Below are 23,945 nucleotides of genomic sequence, written 5' to 3' on the forward strand. Positions count from 1 at the left end.
AGCCGTGCAAGACGGTGCAGCCTCAGGCAGGATGTTGGGTGGACCAGGAACTATGTCAGGGAGAGTTAGAGGAAGCAAGGCAGTGTGCGTCCCTGAAACGGCAAAGCCAAGGGTGTGGCATGCGCGATGGAGAGGTAGCGGCTGACTCTGCCCAAATCTCTTTCTACAGGTCCTCAGGGATCGCACTGGCCCAAAGCACTTATGTCAGCTCACCTTCCAGCATCTGGCTCAGAGCCTCTCCCCATTTCTGTGATCACCGAGGGCTTCTTCCAGTTGCCCTGGGTGTCACTTGGACACCTTCCTGCTTGGCACAGTGTTGCTGCTCACACTCTCACTGTCCCTCTGGGCCTCTGGAAACACGCCTGCCCCAAGTGTGCACAGGTGTGGAGCTGCTCTTTGTCACAAGTCCTCAGTGATGAGTCACCAGTTCCTGGGGTGGGGGAAGAGTTCACTGGACACATGATAGTGTGGCCTGGGTCTCAAACAGCCTGGAGTAGGGAGCACTGACCAGGCTGGAAGGGAGGGGCGTACAGGGTGCCGCCCTCTGACCAGCAAGTTTCCAAGTTATGCCAAGTCAGGCCTCAACTCAGGCAGCACCGTCTTCAAGGGAGAAGCCAGGCAGAGGGTCCCAGTGGCTTATAGGCCCTGAGGGGCAGGACCAGGGACCCTGGGTTTACTGAAGGAAGGTGGGGTAGAGGCTGAATAAAGTACCTCAGCCAAAGGCAAGAAGAGTGGGGCTGAAGGGCTGGGGCCTGAAGTTGGGACGCCATTACCATTGCCATTCCCAGCCAAACATCAGTCTTTTTTTTTTTTTTTGAGACAGTCTTGCTATGTTGCCCAGGCTATCCTTAATTGATCCTCCTGTGAGGCCTCCCAAAGTGCTGGAATTAAAGCACGTTCCACCAAGCCCAGCCGAAGGCCAGTCTTTCAGGGCCTCAAAGGGGAACAGCATGATTAGAATGTATGCACAGCTGGCCGGGCACGGTGGCTCATGCCTGTAATCCCAGCACTTTGGGAGGCCGAGGTGGGCGGATCACGAGGTCAGGAATTCAAGACCAGCCTGGCCAACATGGTGAAACCCTGTCTCTATCAAAAATACAAAAATTAGCTGGGCATGGTGGCGTGTGCCTGTAATCCCAGCTACTTAGGAGGCTTGAGGCAGGAGAATTGCTTGAACCCAGGAAGTGGAGGTTGCAGTGAGCCGAGATTGTGCCACTGCACCCCAGCCCAGGCGACAGAGAGAAAAAAGAATGTGTGCACAGCCTCCAGGGAGGCCCTTGGCCCCAGGGTCTGAGGATAGGCCAATGGCCCTCCCTGGCCTCGGGCATCCCACCTGGGCCCTGTTGGGATGACTACCCTGGGGCTGTGTGGCAAACCAGCAAGGAGGCGGCTGCTGTGCGCTGAGCACCCTGGACAAGGCCCAGGAGGCTGCCGCAGAGACAGGGGAGGCTGGGGGAGGGGGAGGGAGGCAGGGACGGGGAATCAGCATCCCTGGGAGACCCCAGCAGCAGCCAAGACTCCAAAAAGGGCATGAAATAGTGGTCAGGTGGAAAAATGCAAAAACCAGGCCAAAGAGGAGAGAAGTTTCAGATTTTGTGAAACCCCCCTCCCCCAGAGACCCTGGAAATAGTGACAGGGAGGAGACCTCGCTCTCTGACTCACGGCTATTGCTGTGCCGCATGAGTGCACATGAGTGGGCAAGGTTGCTGGGGTACTAGGAGACCCCAGGACCAATAACCCCCATCCTAGGAAAGGAAGCAGAGTCAGGCAGGGTGAGGCCATCCTCTGGGGTGAGGCCGAGGCCCAGGCAACTGGATGTTTGTTGTTCCCGTGGCTGAGAGGAAGAATGGAGGGAGTGGCCATTGTCAATACAAAGATCTCAAGGAGAATCGGTTCATGAGTCAGGCCGACTAGAGCCAGTAAGGGGGGCCACGATCAACAATGGCGCTTCCAGAGGCCACCAAGGCCGAGGCCGTGATGTGGAGAGGATGGGCGGGGAGTGGCATCACACAACACCTGGAACTTGGGCTTCAGGGCGTCCTGGTGCTCTGCTGAGCCCGTCCGTGGGGGTCCTCTGGTGTGGCCTGGGATCCCAGAGCCATCAGCAGCTGCGGCGCTGCCCGGCCAGGGTGAGGGTTGAGCAGGCCTCCCTCCAGGCGGAGGCCTCCCCTCCCCACTCTCGCCATGTGGTCCACATGGGAACTGCCCGACTGCCCTGGTCGGGAGCAGATGGGACCCCCCACTTTCCCTTTCAAAGACAAAGCTGAGATGAGAGCTGCCGGTGGCTGGGCCTCCATCTCTGGAGGAAGCCATGGTACAGGAGGAGAGAGAGAGCCGCTATTCCGGAAGAGGCAGAGGGGCAGATCGCCCGGTGGAATCTGGTTGTTTCCAGCAATACCCGGCCCTGCTCAGCTTATCTGAGCCGATAAATCCCTGCCTTTAAAATAAAAAAGATATTTCAGGTTGGGTGTCGCTAGCAATCCAAAGGTTTATAACCTAAACACTGACCCTGGTCACTCAGACTTGGGATTGCTGCTTGAGTTTTGTGTGCCACATTGCTCCCATCTTCCTTCAAAACCCACCTTCAAGCCCAGTGTAACTCCGGTCCTTAAATTTTTAACTGTGAAACCACCTCCAACGCTCCACAGGCCCTTTACCCTTCCATCGGGAGGTGCCGATGGATGCCCAGGGCTCGGGTGCTTCCAGGGAAATCAGCATTTGGCTGGGCCCCTTCGGTTTGCTTAGGAGCAAACTCCTCTTTCTTTGAGTTCAAAACCACTCCAGGCTCCACTCCATCCTCCATCTCTCCTCCACTCCATCCTCCACGTCCTCCTCCACTCCTTCCTCCACTACATCCTCCACTGTTTCCTCCACTCCATCGTCCTCTCCACTCCCTCCTCCACTCCCTCCTCCACTCCTGCTCCACTCCATCCTCTACTGTCTCCTCCACTCAATCCTCCACTCCATCCTCCATCCTGAACCCCATCCTCCACTCCCTCCTCCACTCCCTCCTCCACTCCCTCCTCCACTCCATCCTCCACTCCCTCCTTCACTACGTCCTCCACTCCATCCTCCACTGTCTCATCTAATCCCTCCTCCACTGTCTCCTCCACTTCCTCCTCCACTGTCTCTTCCACTTCCTCCTCCACTCCCTCCTCCACTGTCTCCTCTACTCTCTCCTCCACTGTCTCCTCCACTCCCTCCTCCACTCCATCCTCCACTGTCTCCTCCACTCCATCCTCCACTCCCTTCTCCACTCTCTCCTCCACTCCATCATCCACTGTCTCCTCCACTCCATCCTCCACTCTCTCCTCCACTCCATCCTCCACTCTCTCCTCCACTCCATCCTCCACTCTCTCCTCCACTCCATTCTCCACTGTCTCCTGCACTCCATCCCCCACTGTCTCCTCCACTCCCTCCTCCACTCTCTCTTCCACTCCATTCTCCACTGTCTCCTCCACTCCATCCCCCACTTCCTCCTCCACTGCCTCCTCTACTCCATCCTCCACTACCTCCTGCACTCCATCCTCCACATCCTCCTTCACTGCCTCCTCCATTCCATCCTCCACTGTCTCCTCCACTCCATCCTCCACTCCCTCCTCCACTGCCTCCTCTACTCCATCCTCCACTGCCTCCTGCACTCCATCCTCCACATCCTCCTTCACTGCCTCCTCCATTCCATCCTCCACTGTCTCCTCCACTCCCTCCTCCACTCCCTCCTCCACTCCCTCCTCCACTCCATCCTCCACTCCCTCCTTCACTACGTCCTCCACTCCATCCTCCACTGTCTCATCTAATCCCTCCTCCACTGTCTCCTCCACTTCCTCCTCCACTGTCTCTTCCACTTCCTCCTCCACTCCCTCCTCCACTGTCTCCTCTACTCTCTCCTCCACTGTCTCCTCCACTCCCTCCTCCACTCCATCCTCCACTGTCTCCTCCACTCCATCCTCCACTCCCTTCTCCACTCTCTCCTCCACTCCATCATCCACTGTCTCCTCCACTCCATCCTCCACTCTCTCCTCCACTCCATCCTCCACTCTCTCCTCCACTCCATCCTCCACTCTCTCCTCCACTCCATTCTCCACTGTCTCCTGCACTCCATCCCCCACTGTCTCCTCCACTCCCTCCTCCACTCTCTCTTCCACTCCATTCTCCACTGTCTCCTCCACTCCATTCTCCACTGTCTCCTCCACTCCATCCCCCACTTCCTCCTCCACTGCCTCCTCTACTCCATCCTCCACTACCTCCTGCACTCCATCCTCCACATCCTCCTCCACTGCCTCCTCCACTCCATCTTCCACTCCCTCCTCCACTCCATCCTCCACTGTCTCCTCCACTCCCTCCTCCACTCCCTCCTCCACTCCATCCTCCACTCCCTCCTCCACTCTCTCCTCCACTCCATACTTCACTGTCTCCTCTACTCCCTCCTGCACTCCCTCCTCCACTCCCTCCTCCACTCCATCCTTCACACCCTCCTCCACTCCATTCTCCACTGTCTCCTCTACTCCCTCCTTCACTCTCTCCTCCACTCCATCTTCCACTCCATCCTCCACTCCCTCCTTTACTCCATCCTCCACTCCCTCCTTTACTCCATCCTCCACTCTCTCCTCCACTCCATCCTCCACTCCCTCCTTCACTGTCTCCTCCACTCTTCTCCACTCCATCTTCCACTCTCTGCTCCACTCAGGAAAACAAGTTTCCACCTTCACTTTTATTTCAAAATCGTGAGGGTTCTCTTGGTGTCGTGTATAAATGTAAGATGATGAAGGGACAAAAGAGGGGACGATGTGGCCTGTGATTAAGGAATTCAGCACAGAGATTAAAGGTGGGACAGATGGTGACAGTGGCAGTGCCCGGCTTGAGGTCCAGACTCAGCTCTGGGCTCTTTTGGTGGATGATACCTGGGCCACAGCCTCGGCCATGGGGCCCAAGGTTCGTGCTGAGGATTTTAAGGTCTCCATCAGGCACAGGCAGCAGTGGGCCCAGCAAACTGGACTGAAAAGTTCACGGTCATAATTGTAGTTAAATAAAACTCAGAAACTCAATCTGGCCCAGGGGTGAAATACACCACAGTTCTTTCCCACACAGTGGTTTGGCTAATGAAAAGTTTACTGCTGGACTGTGAGGCTCCATGACCAGTGGCCGTGGGTGGGGACAGGCAGGCACTGCAATGCTTTGACTGGGCTTCACGCCCCACCTAGGGGCTCTGGCCTCGCAGCACTGTCTCCAGGCCCAGGACCCTGCAGCACGCCGCACTGGCCCTGCCCCTCTGCCCTCACCCACTCTCTGGCTGGTCTCAGGGGTCAGACAGCAAAGCAGGTCCCCTAAGCCAGACAGACGTGGCATCAAACCTCATAGCCTTCCAAAGTGATGGAGACACAGCAAAAGCTGACGCCTGTCACCTGTGAGTCAGGCTCCAGTTCTCTCACCAAGGCCTGTCACCAGAAGCCCTGAGTCCCTGTTACAGCGGCCTTCTGCTCTTACAGCAGCAAACCCAGCACTGAGCTTTTCTCTTCTGCTCTGTTGGTTCTCCAACATCTACCATCAGCAGCCACCCCCACTCCTGATGTCACCCTCCCATGTTAAGGATAGATCCCAGTTCCACTCTCCAGAATCTTGGGTCCTCTGGCTCTGAAAATGCCCTGAATCTCTCCCACCCTCATCTCAGCCCATCAGTGACCCTCTTCCTGCCACCCACCCGCTCGTATACCCAGGGCTCCTGTTAACCTTCCAGCCCTGAGTCCTGCGGGATGACAGCCCAAGAAGAAGAGGGCACAGGGGTTCCACCCGGCGACGAGAGGGTCTAAGCAGGGATGAGAGGAGGGGCCCAGCCTCTGCTCCTCCTCTTGTCCTGGTGCCTCTCGCTCCATAAATTCCCAGAAGCAAGATGGCGCCGTGGGCCTAAAGCTGGCTTAAACCAGTATGATTTCAGGGGCAAGACCAAACTGCTGTTCTGAATTTTAGTCTGCGATTGGGCCAAAATGGCATTATCACTTTCCTGGGCAGAGGATCCTCATTTCTGAGTCCCTGTCCTATGCCGGGGCCAAGGGCTCCAGCCGCAGTGGCAGCAAAGCCAAGACTCTCCCCTAACTCAGCATGGAGGGGAGGGAAGGAAGACCAGGGCCAGGCAGCGGGCTGGGAGTCGGGGGTGTGGGAGCCAAGACGGGGATTGGACTAGGGCCAGGGAGGGCCCTGAAGGTAGGTGCTAAGCTGAGGTGTGTGAGGGACCCTCTGGGAGGTCTTGACCCCATGGGATGCGGAGTTGGGTTTTCCTAGCCCTGGCTTCTGCCTCCGTCCCCCTGGCCTACAGCCCCTGCATGCCTTGGTCCCTGCCTGCTCCTCCCAATGCCACCGCATGCCACCTTTAGGCTCTTGTGGGACCTCAACTCCTCAGCTTCCTGCCCCTCTCCACCTCCAGCTCTCAGACCTTTCCCCTCCCTGTCACTGAACGCACTGTGAGGCCCTTGCTTTGAGAGGGCAGGAAGGGCCTGGGACTGTTCCCACAGTGTCCTGTCGGGGCCAGGCACAAGCTCAAACTTAAATGTGCATATGGGTCACTGGGCAGGGCCTCGCGGGCCTGGGAGCTTGCACTCTAAGGAGCCCAGGTGCTGTCGATGTTGCTTAGCTTCTGGTCGCAATGCAAGGGTCCCTTCCTGAGCTCACCACATGCTGGGGTCACTCCGGGCTGTGGCTACCACTGGGCCTCGCTTCTGCCTTCTGCAAAAACCACAAACTCCCCAGGGCAGCACATGTGTCAAAGACGTCTTTTTAACAGCTTTATTGAGGTATAATTGACAACAATCAACTCTATGTGTTTAAAGTATACAATGTGGTGAATTTTGACGTATGTAAACAACCATAAAATCATTGCCATAATCAAGATCGACACAGTCAACGTCACTCCCAACAGTTTCCTCTGGGCCCCTTGTAATTCCTCCCACCTCACCCCATGTTTAGGCAATTGACATTTCTTGTCATGATAGATTAGTTTGCACTTTCTAGAATTTTATACATACAAGGTAAGGCAAGATAGGTGGGTGGGGACAGGCAGGCGCTGCAATGCCTTGGCTGAGGTTCATACCCCACCCAGGGGGCTCTGGCCTGGCAGCCCTGTCTCCACACCCAAGACCCTGCAGCACGCTGCCCTGGCCCTGCCCCTGCCCCTCTGCCCTCACCCACAGTGAAGACACCTCATCACACAAGATATATTCTTTTTTTGACTGGCTTCTTTCATTCAGAATAATTATTTTGAGATTCATCCCTGTTGTGGTGTGTACCAATAATTTAGTCCTTTTTATTTATTTTTTTATTTTTATTTTTATTTATTTATTTTTTGAGATGGAGTCTCACTCTGTCGCCCAGGCTGGAGTGCAATGCCATGATCTCAGCTCACTACAAGCTCCGCCTTCTGGGTTCAAGCCATTCTGACTGCCTCAGCCTCCCGAGTAGCTGGGACTACAGGTGCCCACTACCACGCCCAGCTAATTTTTTTGTATTTTTAGTAGAGACGGGGTTTCACCACGTTAGCCAGGATAGTCTCGATCTCCTGACCTTGTGACCCACCCGTCTTGGCCTCCCAAAGTGCTGGAATTACAGGTGTGAACCATCGCACCTGGCCTAGACCTTTTTATTAGTAGTAGTATTCCATTGTACAGATATGTCACAATTGGTATATGTGCCTACTACAAATAAAGCTGCTGTGAACGTTCATGTACACATCTCGGTATGGACACATATTCTGTTTCTCTTCGAAATGTATAAAAGTATACGTTTAACTTATTAAGAAGCCATCCTGGCAGGGTGCAGTTGCTCATGCCTGTAATTCCAACACTTTGAGAGGCCAAGATGGGAGGATCATTTGAGGCCAGAAGTTTGAGACCAGCCTGGGCAACATACTGACACCCTGTCTCTACAAAAAAGAAAAGAAAAGAGAAAGAAAGAAACCATCTTAACAGTTTTCCAAAGTTATACCAATTTATATTCCCACCAGAAGTGTATGAGAGTTCCTTCCAGTTGCTCCACATCCTCACCAACACTTGGTATGGTCAGTCTTTCTAATTCAAACATTCTAATGGGTGTGTAGTGCTTTCTCGCTATGGTTTTAATTCATGTCTCCCTAACGACTAATGATGTTGAGCAACTTTTCATGGGAGTATTTGTCATCCAAATGTCTTCTTTGGTGAGGTGTCTGTTCAAATCTTTTGCTAATGTTTCGATTGGGTTGTTTATTTCTTATTTATCACATTTGAGAGTCCTTTACATATTCTTGATACAAGCCCTTTATCAGACATGTACTTTGCAAACAGTTTCTCCCAGTCTGTGGTTTGTCTTTTCATGCTTTTCCAAATGTCTTTCAAAGAGCAGAAGTTCTTAATTTTGATGAAGTCCAATTTATCAATTTTTTTATTTTAGGAGTCACGTTTTTGGTGTTGTATCTAAGAAATGTTTGTTTCCATTTCAGTGCCTGGCCCTAGGCATGTATGCCCCTGTTGCTCAATCGATGCTTGTGTCCGGCAGAGCAAAGGTTGAGGCAGGCTGGCCAGGGGACTTTGGCTATAGATGAAGGAAGACTAGAGGTGCTAGGAGACATGACTCCAGAGGGCTGAAGAAACACTGGTAGTACCTTGAGATGTCCCAGGAGGTGAGCAGGGCAGGCTGCAGCTGCGAAGGGAGGCTTGGGGCAGGGAGGTGCAACTTGGGAGCTTGGATGCTGTGTTCTCCTGCCATTGGTGGCAAATGGCATCTCTCTCCTTTCCTTCCTCTCCCTCCTCTCCTCCTGTCCTTCCTTCCTTCTTTATTTCTACCTTCTTTTTATTTCTTGCTTGCTTGTTTGTGAGCTGGCTTTACATCTCTTTTGTGAACTCTTTGCCCTATTTCTCTCCTGGGGTCTTCTTGTCTATCCATGTAGGGGACCTCTGCATGTAGTAAAGGCACCAACCTTTTCTTTCCTATTGCTCCCAATCTTCCTCGGAATCATGATTTTCTGTCTTTTGACCCTGCCAACCTTTGCAGGCTTTGACCAAACCACCATAGAACATTCTCAGACAAGTCACTTCTCTCGGGCTCCCAAGTGTGCTCTCTCTCCCCAGTGACCCCAGACCTGCTGGGGTGGAGGAAGGGGTCCATCTATTTAGGTGAGGAAGGGGTAGATCTGGGTCTTCTAGAAGAACCTTTGAAAGCTCTGTAGCCGGGTGTGGTGGCGCATGCCTGTAGTACCAGCTACTTGGGGGGCTGAGGTGGGAGGATCGCTTGAGCCCAGGAGGTCAAGGCTGCAGTGAGCCAAGATTGTGCCACTGCACTCCAGCCTGGGCAACAGAGTGAGACCATGTCTCAAAAAGAAAAAAAAGAAAGCAAGCTCTGATGCTCAAGAAGACTTGTCATTCTCACAGCCTTTGCTGCCCCCACCAAAAGTTTCCCCATGTTCTGGTGCCCCTGTCTCCTCCCCATCTGCTAGGGCAAGCCGTTTGTGGGAGACAGATCACAATAACAGCATCAGTCTGGAATCTTTAGTCATGAGTGACCAAAACCGCAAATGAAAAATTATTGGCTCCTGTAACCAAACCAGGGGAGGCAGGGTAGCACCTAAATTGCCACACAAACATAGTGGCTTAAAACAGCTCACATTGACCATCTCACAGTTTCTGCAGGTCAGAAGTCCAGGCCGGCTCAGTTAGTTCTCAGCTCAGGATTTTATAAGGTTGGAATCAAGGTGTCTGTCAGCCACCGGGGCTTTACTGGGAGGCTCAGGAAGCTCTTGGGTCTAGGCTCATCAGAGCATGGGCAGAATCCAGTTCCTCAAGGGTGTGGGACTGAGGTTCCTGTTTCCTGGCTGGTGTCAGCCAGGGCTGCCCTTGGCTCCTCAAGGACTCCTCTGGAGTCTCTGGACCAAATATGGGTCCAGTAAAGGAGGCCAAAGCCATCTCATGCGCAGAATCTCTAACTTTCTCTTCTGCTGCATCACCTCTGCTTGCAGCCAGCAACAGTTCCTTGCTTTTAAGGACTTGTGTGATTAGATTGGACCACCCCAGATAATCCAAGATAATTTTTCTGTTTTAAGGTCCATGACCTTAATTACATCTGCAAAGGCACTTTTTTCCCTGTGACCTAACATAGTCCCAGGTTCCAGGGACAAGGGTATGGATATCTTTGGGGAAAGAACATTCATTTGCCCACTGCAGGGCCTCGAAACCAGGATTCCAGCCCTGTTCAGACTCTGGTTTCTCTGTTTTGCTTTGCGTGTTGTTTCAGTCTTTTCCCTGCAGTGAAGGGGCCTGGGGTGCACAGCACAATATTTCCCCAATATATTCAGAGTCACACCCTAAAAACCCTGATGATCAGAGACCAGTGCCCTTTGAAAATCCCCAGGGAAGGGCCTTGATTGACCCAGCTCAGGTCACAGGCCCATCCCTCGGACCAAGCACATTGTTGGGGTGCAAGGGGTATAAGGTACCATGACTGGTCCAACCTGGCCAAGAGGCCACCCCTGAGACTAGAGGAGTGAGGTCTCTACTAAAAGATGGAGACAGGCGCTAGCTACAAACCCAGAAATGATGTTGTGATTAGCATCATAGGGGGCCACCTGTGGACCCTGCTAGGGGCTCAGGGAGGCTGCTGCCTTTAGTGCTTCACTGCAACCCTGTGAGGTCACACTATTATTATTGTTGTTTTTGAGAAAATATATAATAATAATATTATTTATTATCATTTATGCTGGAAAGCAGTGGTGCAGTCATGGCTCACTGCAGCCTCAATTTCCCAGGCTCACCTCAGCCTCAGCCTCCAAAACCACAGGCACGCACCACCACACCCTGCTAATTTTTAAATTTTTGTAGAGACGGGAGTCTCACTGTGGTGCCCAGGCTGGTCTTGAGCTCCTGAGCTCAAGTGATCCTCCTGCCTCCGTCTCCCAAAGTGCTGGGATTACAGGCGTGAGCCACCATGCCTGGCCGGGTTGCATTATTAACGCTACTCTAATGGCACCAAGTCCCAGCCCCACCACCCACCTGCCTCAGTTTCCTTCTCTGTAAAATGGGACTAATAAGAATCTGTGCCTGGCCAGGCTGTAGGGCTGCTGGGGAAGCAGAGAGGAGGGTGTGTGTGAGGAGGCCTTCGGCCAGAGCCTGGGAAGGACTTCTGGAGCCCTCCAGCTCTCCAGCCCACCTCTCTCCCAGGGCAGCAGAGCCACGGGCAGAGAGATCTGGCGGGCCTAGTGGGAGCAGGGCTGCCCAGCCTGCACCTGGCCAGGCTCAGCTCCATGAAAAGGCAGCCATTCAGGGCCAGCTTGGACGGCGGCCGGGTGACGAGAGACAGGGAGCCCTGTGCTCCGGAGAGGAAGCAGGCCTCCGTGTGGCCTCAGCGTGGGGCTGAGCTGCCAGCTCGGGAGGGGAGGCGCCCGAGAGGGAAGACTAAGCTAGTGTTTGGGGCCGAGGGGCTGAAAGGAGGCTGTGTGTACCCAGGCTGGCCGCCCGGCGGGCGGGATGTGAGTCATGGTGGCCTGGGGGAGGGTGCTGCCTGGGCCCAGCTGTCCAGGGCGAGGGGCACAATGCCCACCGCGGGTGAATATGTGGCAGTGTGTGCTGGGGGTGGGGCTGAGGCTCTGCACATCTGGCCGGGCCGCCCCAAGCTCCCTGGGGTGGGCACACCCCATTGCCCTCTGAATATAGCTGCCCCTCCTCCCTGCCCAGGTCTCCAGGCTGCCATGCTGGCAATGTGGTCCCGCAGTTGCTCAGCCAGTGGGCATCAGCCCCGCCCTCCTGTGTGCTGCCCACCAGGAAAACGGAAAGGCCGGTCCCTGCTCTTAGTGGTGCCCCGTGTGGTGGGACAGGTGGAGGAGGGACAGACAGAGGAGGCTCGTGCAGGGGAACGCCAGCCAAGGAGGGAGCGCCTGCTCCAAGGGAGGGGGCATTTGAGGTGGGTTTTGAAAGATGAGCAGGAACTCACTGGATTCTAAAAGGTGGGTGGAGAGAGCACATTTGAGCAGAAGGAAGGCTGGGATCTGAGTGAACGGAGACCAGGGTTGCTGGATTGAGGTTGGGGGCAGATGCGGGTGGTGTTAAGGGTTTGTGGACAGTGCCCAGAGGGCCCTGAAGGTCATGGGAGGCACAGACTTGAGAACTTGGGCAAGGATCACAAGGGCTGCTCACGGATGTAACAGGGCCCTGCCTGGTCCTCAGCCCCTTCCCAAGGGCCTACCAGGCAGAGTTTCACTGGTAGCAGATGAGCTGGCTTGGGGAGGCCCCTTCCACCTGGGAAAGGCCATGGACATGGTGTGTGTGTACGTCTCTGGCTGTGTGTGGATGGGTGTGGGTGTGTGTGTTTTACCAAGTGTGCATGCATCTCAGGTGTGTGAGGGTTACGTGCATGTCTGTGTATCTGACCTCTATGTGTATAGGCATGGTTTGTGTCTCTCCAAATATGCATGTGTGTCTGTATGTGTATGCATGTCCCTGAGTGTGTGTGTTCATGCGTCTCGGTTCACACGTATGCCTGCGTGTTTCCGTGTGTGTGTTTGTGAGAGTGTGTGTCTATGTGTGCCCACCAGCGCCCCTGCCGACAGCAGCCTAGGTGCAGCCCCGCCGCCCTGTGTCTGGGGCGCGCTGCTTCACTTCTTCTTTGCCTTCTGAGCCCTCTTTGCTGGGCTTCCAGTTCCTCGGCATCTTTGAACTCCAGCTTCTTTCTCTGGCTGCCCAGCTCCACCCTGACTTTCCTGGGTCCCAAACCCAAAAAGCCCGGAGCAGCCAATGGGTGCCTGGGCACAGGAAAGGGTCCAGAGAGCTGCCCAGCCCCAGAAGGAGCTGCGTCCTCCCTCCACTGGCCAGCCTGTGGCTCCTCCCCACCCCAGAAAGAAGGGCTGATCAGGAGCACATGTGGAGGCATTTCCCAGCACCTCCCACCTGATTCTCCAACCTTCTGGGACTCTCATCTAGGGTTCTGTTTTGGATGACCTGAGAGTCCCAGGGGCTTGGCATGAGTGGGAGACCAGGCCCAGGCATCTCTGCGGCTGCTGAGTGAGCCTCTGGAACCAGGTTTTCTTGATAACAGCAGCTTCCTTTGACGGATCTGCCCACTCCAGGCTGTTCTCATGGGGCTGCAAATCTCAGGACTTGTCCCAACCACAGAAGGGAATGCATAACCCAGGCCTGACCAACTGTGGTACCCCCGCCCCCCCCGCAACGTGATCATTGGCCTAGGTTGGGGACATGACTGAAGTGAGACTAGTGAGAGTCCTTCCCTGGACATCTGTATATGGAGGCCAAGACAGGGAAAAACCTCTCTTTTCTCTGAGGTCCCTGAGATGAGGTGACAAATGCCTCAGCCCATTTGCGAGCCTGTGTTTCTCCTGCTCTTCATGAAGAAGCCCGCAGACCTTAGGGAAGAGCTAGGGGCTGGGCAACTGTCCAGAGAGAGAGGCTGTGGAGGGAGAGGGGATCCTGTTATATGAGCCAACAAATCCCTCTGGCTGGAGCCACCTTGGGTCGGGCTGCTGTCTGTCACAACCAGAGGAGCCCTGAGCGATCCCTGCCTGGAACCACACAGCTGGGTTTCCAGGGAGCACCTTTGCCTGGCCCTCGACATGCCTCATCGTTCCTCCCTGGCCTTCTCAGATCCTGCACAGAGGCTGTGGACACCCTCTTCCATTCCTCAAGCTCTAAACCCACTTTTGCTTCCTCAACTGCCACCTATTTCAGTGGGAAATTTTAACTTCCTTAACTCGTTCCTTTCTGGCCCCAATTGCTTCCATTGCCGCTTCCCCATTCTGTCCTCCTCCTGCCCAGGTTCAGTGACGCAGTGGCCCTCCTCTGGCCCTGGCTCAAGGCCCACAAAGAGAGCAGGGATTGGAGGGCTCAAAACCGGTGGTTCCCAAACCTGCCTACACTTTGAGAATCACTGGGAATCTCTGGGGAATTACAGTCTCCTAGGCAGCATCCTTGCTTGCAGGCTCTGGAATTGGTAAGAAGCACCTCCTCTGGGAGGGCAAGGTGTCTTCCTGGTTGTTGGGCTTGGCTTTATTGGGCAGGACTGGGCCATGGAAGGGCACATCAGGGTTCCCTGCAGCAGGATGCTGCCTGGCATGCTGCTTCTATGAGAGCCCTGCTTGCAGCCTTTTTTTTTTTTTTTTTTTTAAGATGGAGTCTCACTCTGTCACCCAGGCTGGAGTGCAGTGGCACAATCTCGGCTCACTGCAAGCTCCGCCTCCTGGGTTCAAGTGATTCTCCTGCCTCAGCCTCCCAAGTAGTTGGGATTCCAGGCACCCGCCACCATGCCCAGCTAATTTTTATATTTTAGTAGAAACGGAGTTTCACCATGTTGATCAGGCTGGTCTTGAACTCCTGACCTCAAGTGATCTGCCCGCCTCAGCCTCCCAAAGTGCTGGGATTACAGGCCTGAGCCACCATGCCCGGCCACATGCAGCCTCTTTAAACTTTTTCCTGTTTCAGTTCAACGCCTTGTGATCTGGGCTTCTTTCTGGCCCAGTCTTCCCTTGGGCAAGGGGAGTTCCCAGACTCCAGACCACCCACGCCTTGAAGACACGGTCATCTCCTCCTACCTCTCTGCTTGCTCTATCCTGGCCTTCTCCTCCTCCCACCCCTTCAAAGGAAGACCTGTCCCCCAGGGAAATGTGTTCTCCCTTTTCATTTTCCATCCCTACTTCCCTTCCTGCCCTAGATCCACACACTGCCTTGGCTTCACACGGGAGCCATTTCTGGGAGACAACAGTTTACCTGGAGGCACTCCCCCAGTGCTTGTCTGGGTAGTGACCCCCTTGACTCAGCAGCCTTGAGGTCCCTCCTGTACTGCCCTGCAGGATGGGTCAGGTTCTCTGCAGAGGATATTGGTGGCCTTCAAGGACGAGAGGTAGTTGAGAAAGCGTAGGTCTCACCCCACCCTTCCCCATCGGGTGGCATGTTATAATGAAATCAACTCTCAGACCCAACAGCTACCCTACTGGAAACATCTGTTAGCACGAAGCACAGAAACAGACACCCTGCCCTGCCCACAAGCTCAGGGAAGTCCCACTCTGTCCTGTCACAACAGCTTTTGTCAGGGTGAATTCAAGGACATGCTCACCAATGACTAGCTAACCTCCAGTCAGAGCACCACCTGTGGGGGCCCAGAACCACTCAGAGAAAGTTCTAGACCCGGGGCACTGCCCTGCTGGTGGCTGGGCTTGCCCAGGCACAGGCAGAGGGGACTTGCGGTGCCTCTTCCCAGGCACACATCTTCAGCAACACTCTTTTTACTACAGAACAATGATTTCCGACCCTCCCGTGTTAATGTACAGACCCTCTGCTGTGACAGTAGACAACCACATTTGAAGTGCTGGCTGTGGCTGCCCCTGGAGTGTAGACTGCTGCTCAGGGTCTTTCAAAAACACCAACTAAGATTAACTCATACGCTCACAAAATCACAGCAGCACTGAGGCGATTACAGCCAGCATAGCTGCCTGCCCGTGGCCCCTGCTGGGCTCTGCGCTCTCGCCCCACGATGGCCACCTCTCTGCCAGGCACGCAAGACTCCTCACCTTCTGCTTTGGGGGTCCCTCTGACCCAAGTTGGCCCCCACCTTGTCCAGTCAAGCCACTGACCCAGTGTGTTTTCTGGCCAGTCAGATACTCCCATCCTTGGGTCTCTGCAGCCCTCGCCTCTGGGCAAAGGCCTGTGCTGAGGTTACCAGCAGGGTTGGATTCCAACCTATTCTGGAAGGTTGAAGGGGTGGGATATAAAAGAAAGTGGAGGTGGAGGTGGGGATGGGCTGAGGAGCCAAAAGATGTACTGGGGAAGGGGGCATTTCTTGGGGTCCTCCAACGTCCTGGCTCACAAGCTTCCCCCTCCAAGGGAGCAACCTGAGGTGCACAGAGTGGCCTTGTGACAAGGACACAGAACCCACCTCCACCTTGGCTTGGGACTCCTGCAGCCTATGCAGCCAGCTCATCCGTCACCCACCCTCTTCTCCTGGGATCCGCCACTCTGGAACTTCCCTCTACCTCTGGGCTCTGCCTTCAGCCAGGGTTGGGGACAGCAGGTAGGCAGATCCCATCGCAGACAGGCCTGCCTTCCTCAGGGCCTCGCTTAAATCCACAGGAATCTGCTGGGGCTCTGCCCTCTGGCTGGGGCAGGTGGAACTGGCCAGATTGGCGGTGGGGGGACCACTGTGCTTGCCATAGTGACTGGCCCAGCTGCCCCACAGGGGAGCACATTGGAGTAACAGGGGAGGCTGACCCGAGCCTGGCCCAGCTCCACATTCCCCACCCCCACCCCCACCCCACCATCAGGGACTCGCATTTAATTGTCACTCATTTCCCCTCTCTGAATTCAAACTAGGCACAGATCAAATGATTCCATGATGACAAACCACCTGTCTCAACTGACCAGATTCCACTGGCAAACACTCCGCTGACCTTGGGCAGCTCCCTCTGCTCCCACCTCCTCTGGCCCTTGTGCTTCTGGGGCTTTGTAGAGTAGCTGGACATCAATGATAACACTAACAGTAGCCGGCCTGCCACCAAGTTCTTTACATAGGGGATGCCTATGTCTGTGCTTCATTGGCGTCATCTCACAAGGCCCTGAGCTGGCAGGAAATTGAGGTCTCAAGGGGAAAAGCCACCTGCCCCCAGTGGCAACCAGGAAGTGCAAGACTCTGACCCAACCCCCATGCCTGCCATCCCCAAACATGGGCTCAAAACCCCTTCCCAGGGACGGCTGTGTCCACCCCTCAGCAGGAGGAGGAGACCCCACAGCACCGGGTGAGAGGTCAGTGCTGAAGCCAGGGAGGCAGCTCTCAGCAGGGCACCTGTGTGGAGCCAGGGAAGCCAGGGCCACACTTGCAGGGTGAAGTGGGGAACCCGGAAGGCTGGGCAGTGGAGCAAAATGCTTGGTGCCCTGCGGGAATGGGTGGCCAAGGCTACACTGGGATGAAGGGAGCCGTGGAGCTGCAGAATCTGCGGGTGGCCCTCAGTGGCAGGCAGCCAGGCCAACAGGGGCTTTGGGCTGCAGGTCAGCCCCTCCCCTGCTCTGGAACTTTTGGAGGGCCATTACAAAGGACATCAGCCCCAAGATACTCCTCTGAAATTCTGCCTGAAAGGCCCTTCACATTCCCTAATTGGCACTTACAACATTCCAGAACATTCTATGGTACCTTAAGTTTCGCCTCCCCCTCCAAGGGGCCCTTGAACCTTAAGGATAGGGCAGAAGGGGCTCCTCACCCTGGCCTCGAGGGCTTAGGATCCAGCTGAGGACTCCTAGCCTCCCTGTGTGCTGGGCAGGAAAGTAGCTCCTTGTCACTGCTGTCCCTGGGAAAGGAAAAAAGGTTGAGGAAGGGCTCAGAGCCAGCCTTCAGACCAGGCAGGAAGGGTTCAGAGCTAGCCTTTAGGCCATGCAGGCCTCCTGGATGTGCTTACTAACTCTGGGCTCGCTGTTCTCTGAGCTGGCTGGGAGTTCCCCTCTGCACCCCCGTTTCCTCCCCTGTAAGGTGGGAATAATAGTGTATGCCTCTAGGATTAAGTGAACCAGTCATGCATGGGCCCAGAACCAGGTTTGGCATATTGTAGCTGCTCAGTGGACGTTAGCTGTTATGACTGGACCACAACGTGCTTCCGTTTCAATTCTATGGGCATTTTGGAGGTCCTGCTGGATGCTAAGCACCGAAACCTCAACCCGGAACAAGACCAGAACAACCTGAGCAACAACAGGACCAGCGATGGCTCTCCCTGCTGGAGGATTCCGGAAGTCACCTGGCTGGACCAAGCCCTCTCCGTGTTCTCTGTCAGCCCACTCCCCAGAGCAGCTAGGCCTGATGTGCACAAGCAGACTAATAAAGGCTTGAGGACAAAAAGGGTTTTGAGTGATAAGTGAAAAAAGAAAGGAGATAGGGCTGGGCCAACAGGCCTTCCCTTGGTGGTGGGGAACCCTCAGAGGTGGGAGGAACCCCAGAGGTGAAGAGAGGGACATGGTGGGGGCACAAAAAAGGCTTCCAGAGCCACAGCCTGGGCGAGTCCTGACATGGAGCCCAGTCTCATACGGCCTCTTTCCCTAGTGGCTGGCTTTGCTCCTGGCCCTAGGTAGCCCAACAGCTGGGCAAGGGGTCTGTCTGGGCAGGGGAAAGGTGCAGGGGCAGAAGGTAGCAGAGGGAGAAAAGGACACCCTGTCTGCCTCTGGCCCCAAAGACAAGTCCGAATGGGGCCAGAGGGAAATGGCTGGGCCTTGGGGTGCCCCAGGGTCTTGGAGGGGACCGGGTGTTCAGGTTTCGCACAAGTACAGGAGGGACCGGCGACTGCCCTCCCCCCGCCCCGGGAGGCTCCGCCAGGGACAGGCGTCCCCGGGATTGGAGGTGACCCCCGTGGGCTCCGAAGCCCCGCCTCGGCCATGCACTGTCTACTAGGCGCGCTTGGGGAGCCTAGGGGCCGTCTCGGAGAAATGGGGTGGTCCCCGCCAGGCGGCGGCGGGGCGGGCCCGGGGCGCCGAAGGGGTTAAGGCACCTGGGCCACCGCCCCTGCCGGCCCCTCCTCCCGCGGCCGGGAAGAGGAAAGTCGCGGCGGGGGCGCGGCCCGGCCTCCGTCCCCACCCGCCCGCCGTCCCGCCGGCCCGAGCCGTGGCGCCCAGAGCTGCGAGCCGCTCGCACCTCCGCCGCTCCGGCCCGGGCCGCCATGTCGCTGTGGTGAGTGGGGCGGGGGGCCGTCGGGGGCCGGGGCGGGGGCGTGGGCCCGGGGCTCCCCCTCCTCCGTGGCCACAGACGGGCGCCGGGACTCCCGGGATGGGAGATGCCCCCGCGCGCGCCGCGCCGGCCTCAGTTTCCCGGGGGCGGATGGGCGGGCGCGGCGGCGGCGGCGGGAGATGTTCGCGGTACGCGGCCCCGGACCCGTGGGGGGCGTCGAGGGGTCTCGGGGCGCCGCGCTCAGCTCTCCGGCCCCGCGGCCCTGGACACCGCTCCAGGACCCCGGCGGCTGGGACCCCAGGTCTTGCCGGCAGCTGGGTCCCCTCGCCCTTCCAGACCCCTGAGGGCCCCCTGCGTCCGGGCCACTCTCCTCCTCTCGGGGCTTCCTTCCGCGGGACCTCGGACCGCCGCCCGCCCGGCCCCTCTCCGCCCCTCCCGGGCTTTCCCTACGAATGGAGCGGACCCGGCAGGTGGAGCGCCCGCAGCCCAGGGCCTCGCCGCCTTCCTGATGCACCCCCCGACCTCCCCCGTCCCGGCCTCGGTGGGCGGCTTCCCTGGAACCCCTAGGGCTGGCAGGGCCGGATCCGGAGCCCTCCGTTTCCTCCCCGGAGAGCTGGACCTTGGGTCACACCCCCCAGCCTGCACCTAAGGTGCCCCTGTCTTCCTCCAACCACATGCCCCAGCAACCTGGGCACCCTATGGGGAAAATGTCGCTCTATGGGGCTCAGCCTGCATTCACCCTGGGGCCTGGACCTGCAACCGGACCAGCCCTCAGGGCAACCCAGGCGTCTCCACGGGCTGCCTGTCTCTCCTGGCACCCTGCTCCTCCCCCTTAGAGGTCAGCGCCATCTCTCTGCTAGGCTGGCCCTGGAAGGCCACTCTGCTGTCCCCAGAGCTCTCAGCCCCCAGGTCTCCACTGGGGAGGGTGGGGCAGGTGTCCTGGCAGCCCCCGGAGGGTGAGATGAAGAGAGGAGGTCCTTCAGGACAGGGGCTCAGGCCCCAGGGCTTGGGACGACCAGCACTTCTGGCAGAGAGCTCTAATTTCTGCTTCTGAGATGGGTGTGGACCAGGGTTGGGGTAGGGGGGTCTCTGGGCAAGAAGGGTCCCTCAAGGGCTGGAGCTGCAAATGTGCCCCCTCCCAGGGAGTAGAGCTGTAGCCTCATGTCTTCTAATGGGGTGTTATGAGCTGGGGATGTTAAGGTAGGGGTGAGGGGCAGTGCCATGCCAGAGGTGCTCACTGCATCCTTGGGCCTCCATCAACCATGAGGGCTGCTCTTTGTTGGGTGAGACAGACTGGAGAAGGGGGAGGAGGGCCAGTCTTCCTCAGGTCCCAAGCTCGAGCCACTCTCCAATGTGCCCCACATGTGATGGAGCTCCCGGGCAGCACAGAGGGTCAAAGGGTGCCCTCTCAATGACTCTGGCTCCGAGTCACCTAATGATACCGATACCTACTGCTGTGGGTAGGTACACCACAGGGAAATGAAAGGCATTGGGGTTCCAGGCGTGGGGAACAGGGCAGAGGTTTCCACCTGAGGCCCTCCTGTTAAGGTGACAGCATTCCCCTAACTGTGCACCCGCTGCCTGGTACTTTATATAGCACTCCAATCCTGTGTTTTAGCCCCATTTGGGGGAAGAAGAAATCGTGGCTCAGAGTGGTTGTAAACCACTCATTCAGCTTGTAAGCGTCAGGGCCTGATTCCACAGTGCTCCTTGAGGAGAGGGCAGGGTGGGAGAAAGAAAGGGCAGGGTGGGAGAGGAAGCGGGACCCTACCCTGACAGCTTAGGGACTCCGGGACTGAGCCTGTGCCCAGGTCCACTTGCCCGTCTGGGACCACCCAGCCTCCCAAGGGGGGCACCAGGAGAGCCCTGGGCTCATCTTTTCTCTCTCCTCTGTACTGTCCGCTCTCCCCCACAGGAAGAAAACCGTCTACCGGAGTCTGTGCCTGGCCCTGGCCCTGCTCGTGGCCGTGACGGTGTTCCAACGCAGTCTCACCCCTGGTCAGTTTCTGCAGGAGCCTCCGCCACCCACCCTGGAGCCACAGAAGGCCCAGAAGCCAAATGGACAGCTGGTGAACCCCAACAACTTCTGGAAGAACCCGAAAGATGTGGCTGCACCCACGCCCATGGCCTCTCAGGGGCCCCAGGCCTGGGACGTGACCACCACTAACTGCTCAGCCAATATCAACTTGACCCACCAGCCCTGGTTCCAGGTCCTGGAGCCGCAGTTCCGGCAGTTTCTCTTCTACCGCCACTGCCGCTACTTCCCCATGCTGCTGAACCACCCGGAGAAGTGCAGGGGCGATGTCTACCTGCTGGTGGTTGTCAAGTCGGTCATCACGCAGCACGACCGCCGCGAGGCCATCCGCCAGACCTGGGGCCGCGAGCGGCAGTCCGCGGGTGGGGGCCGAGGCGCCGTGCGCACCCTCTTCCTGCTGGGCACGGCCTCCAAGCAGGAGGAGCGCACGCACTACCAGCAGCTGCTGGCCTACGAAGACCGCCTCTACGGCGACATCCTGCAGTGGGACTTTCTCGACACCTTCTTCAACCTGACCCTCAAGGAGATCCACTTCCTCAAGTGGCTGGACATCTACTGCCCCCACGTCCCCTTCATTTTCAAAGGCGACGATGACGTCTTCGTCAACCCCACCAACCTGCTAGAATTTCTGGCTGACCGGCAGCCACAGGAAAACCTGTTCGTGGGCGATGTCCTGCAGCACGCTCGGCCCATTCGCAGGAAAGACAACAAATACTACATCCCGGGGGCCCTGTACAGCAAGGCCAGCTATCCGCCGTATGCAGGCGGTGGTGGCTTCCTCATGGCCGGCAGCCTGGCCCGGCGCCTGCACCATGCCTGCGACACCCTGGAGCTCTACCCGATCGACGACGTCTTTCTGGGCATGTGCCTGGAGGTGCTGGGCGTGCAGCCCACGGCCCACGAGGGCTTCAAGACTTTCGGCATCTCCCGGAACCGCAACAGCCGCATGAACAAGGAGCCGTGCTTTTTCCGCGCCATGCTCGTGGTGCACAAGCTGCTGCCCCCTGAGCTGCTCGCCATGTGGGGGCTGGTGCACAGCAATCTCACCTGCTCCCGCAAGCTCCAGGTGCTCTGACCCCAGCCGGGCTACTAGGACAGGCCAGGGCACTTGCTCCTGAGCCCCCATGGTACTGGGGCTGGAGCCACAGTGCCCAGGCCTAGCCTTTGGTCCCCAAGGGGAGGTGGAGGGTTGAGGCCTATGTGCCACCGGGTGTGGTGGGGTGCAGGTAGCCAGAAAGGGACCTCCCTGTGTGGATAATTCTAGGAAACTAAGGCCCAGGAACGGTTGGAGCTGCCCAGTCTGGAGGCCCTCTCTGAGGAGCCAGGCGCCAGGCCCTGGCAGCCCTCCTGACCTGGGTCTGTTGCTGGCCCCCTCAGATGTGGTGGGAGGTCCTGGTGACCTCTGGAGGAACGCTGTGCTCAGGTACCTGGGCTAGGCCTGGCCTGATGGGTCTGTGGCCACCCCTCGTCTTCACAGGGAAGAGTCTTCTGTGAAATGCCTCAGTCTCCCCAGAGGCCGGGCGGCCCTGGCAGGAGAAACTCAACCCTGTGCAGGCTCACAGGCACCCCCCAGTCCACGCCCTGGTCTCCTGGGAGAGAGGGCCCAGCAGGCTCTCCGCAGCCCCAGGCCTGCCTGGAGACGGGCCGCCTCTGCCACAGGGCCTCCACCCCTGGCTGTGTCCTGTAAGGTCCGGAAGGGCGACCGCTCTGACTACCTCAGCGCCCCTCAGAATCTCCCTGGGGCTGCAGCCCTACCCCACCCCGACACAGGGCAGAAGAGCAGCGCTCCTGGCCCCCCGAAGTCCCAGAGCTGCTGACCCCCACCCCAGGCAAGTCCCTCCCGCAGCCCCCACACCCCCAGGCCTGGCTCCCTGGCTGGAAAGCAGCCGGTTTGGCCCTGGAAGTGGACATTCCTCTATTACTGTGAAGTTTTATTTATGAAGAATTTGGAGGGAGAAGGCTCCAGGCTTCAGGAGGGGGTGGTGTCCTCCCTGGCCCTCCTCCCTTCCCTCCCCTCATTCCAGCTGCCTGCCCTCAGCACCCACAGGCCCCTCACAGCCCAGCCCCCTCCAGAGCCCTGCCCCACCGCACCCTGCTTCTCCAGGGCCTAGCAGACCAGCATCTGCCCCGGTGAAGGGATGGATCAGCTGTGGGGGTGGGTGCAGAAGGTTGCCACCTCCTACCTCAGCGGGAGTCACCTAGGAAAGATGGAGGGATTGACACTATTTTCTCAATAAAATGGGACTTTTTTTTTTTTTTTTTTTGGTGTGAAACTTCCTGTTCCCAGCTGCATCAGAGAGCCTGTCTGGGGCCAAGGTTGCCAGAGGTTTCTGAAGACACAGCTTGTTCCTTGTTCTTGGCTGGTGGGTGCACAAGGACTTCTCGAAGGGATTTAGATGGGGCTGAGTGCTAGGATTAAAGTGGGGATGGGAGTACGGCAACAGAAAAACCTGGGAGCTAGCAATGCACCCAGCCCTTGACTGTGCCCTGGTGGACAGCCGAGCTGTGGCTCAAGCGTGAGCCAGTGCCTTCCTGTCCCTGCCAAGGGTGAGGCCAGAGTTGGCCCCGAGACTGATGTTTCAGTGGGTGGGATTAGGTCGGCCGTACAGAGGCCGGTGGGCTCCCTGACGTCCCTTCCAGGCAACCTGAAAGCACTGAAATAGCTTATGGCCCTGTGCCAGGGACCTTGGCCCAAGCTGCTGACCTCCAGGGTGGGGAGGGAGCTACCCCCAGGAGAAGAGTCACTCAGGCAGCAGTATGAGCAAGCCAGCCAGCAGCTCCGTGCCTGCACCCAGTTCAGGGGAATCCCAGGGGGTTCGGATGCCCAGGAAGGAAAAGGGGACAGCGCTGCTGCTATGGAATGAGACCACCACTTCTCCTGTTGTCCTTCCCAGCTTCTCCCCAACCTCCCCTTTTCCCTAGTTTATAAGACAGGAGAAAAGGGAGAAAGCAAAAAGTTGGAAAGAAACAGAAGTAAGATAAATAGCTAGATGACCTTGGCGCCACCACCTGGCCCTGGTGGTTAAAATGATAATAATAATATTAACCCCTGACCAAAACTACTGGTGTTATCTGTAAATCCCAGACATTGTGTGAGAAAGCACTGTAAAACTTTTTGTTCTATTAGCTGATGTGTGTAGCCCCCAGTCACGTTCCTCACGCTTACTTGATCTATTATGACCCTTTCACGTGGACCCCTTAGAGTTGTAAGCTCTTAAAAGGGCTAGGAGTTTCTTTTTCAGGGAGCTCGGCTCTTAAG

General features: G+C 57.0%; 2 protein-coding genes across 2 annotated transcripts in view; both read left to right on the top strand.

The window, feature by feature from the left end:
* Window positions 1–17,823, top strand: part of ARMC9 (armadillo repeat containing 9) — a 197,925-nt gene extending 180,102 nt beyond the window's left edge. The window contains exons 25-26 of the mRNA XM_063695276.1: window positions 15,837–16,023; window positions 17,622–17,823. Of these exons, the coding sequence (XP_063551346.1) occupies window positions 15,837–16,023; window positions 17,622–17,679 (245 nt within the window). The 3' untranslated portion in view covers window positions 17,680–17,823. The remainder of the gene's footprint in view (window positions 1–15,836; window positions 16,024–17,621) is intronic.
* A 579-nt stretch (window positions 17,824–18,402) lies between these two features.
* B3GNT7 (UDP-GlcNAc:betaGal beta-1,3-N-acetylglucosaminyltransferase 7) lies at window positions 18,403–23,428 on the top strand. Its single transcript, XM_019021650.4, has 2 exons — window positions 18,403–18,654; window positions 20,567–23,428. The coding sequence occupies exons 1-2, from the start codon at window positions 18,644–18,646 to the stop codon at window positions 21,759–21,761; spliced, it is 1,206 nt and encodes a 401-aa protein (XP_018877195.3). The 5' UTR covers window positions 18,403–18,643; the 3' UTR covers window positions 21,762–23,428.
* Window positions 23,429–23,945: the final 517 nt, after the last annotated feature.

The sequence above is a fragment of the Gorilla gorilla genome, chromosome 11, assembly GCF_029281585.2.
Source record: "Gorilla gorilla gorilla isolate KB3781 chromosome 11, NHGRI_mGorGor1-v2.1_pri, whole genome shotgun sequence".
NCBI classification, from domain to species: Eukaryota; Metazoa; Chordata; class Mammalia; order Primates; family Hominidae; genus Gorilla; species Gorilla gorilla.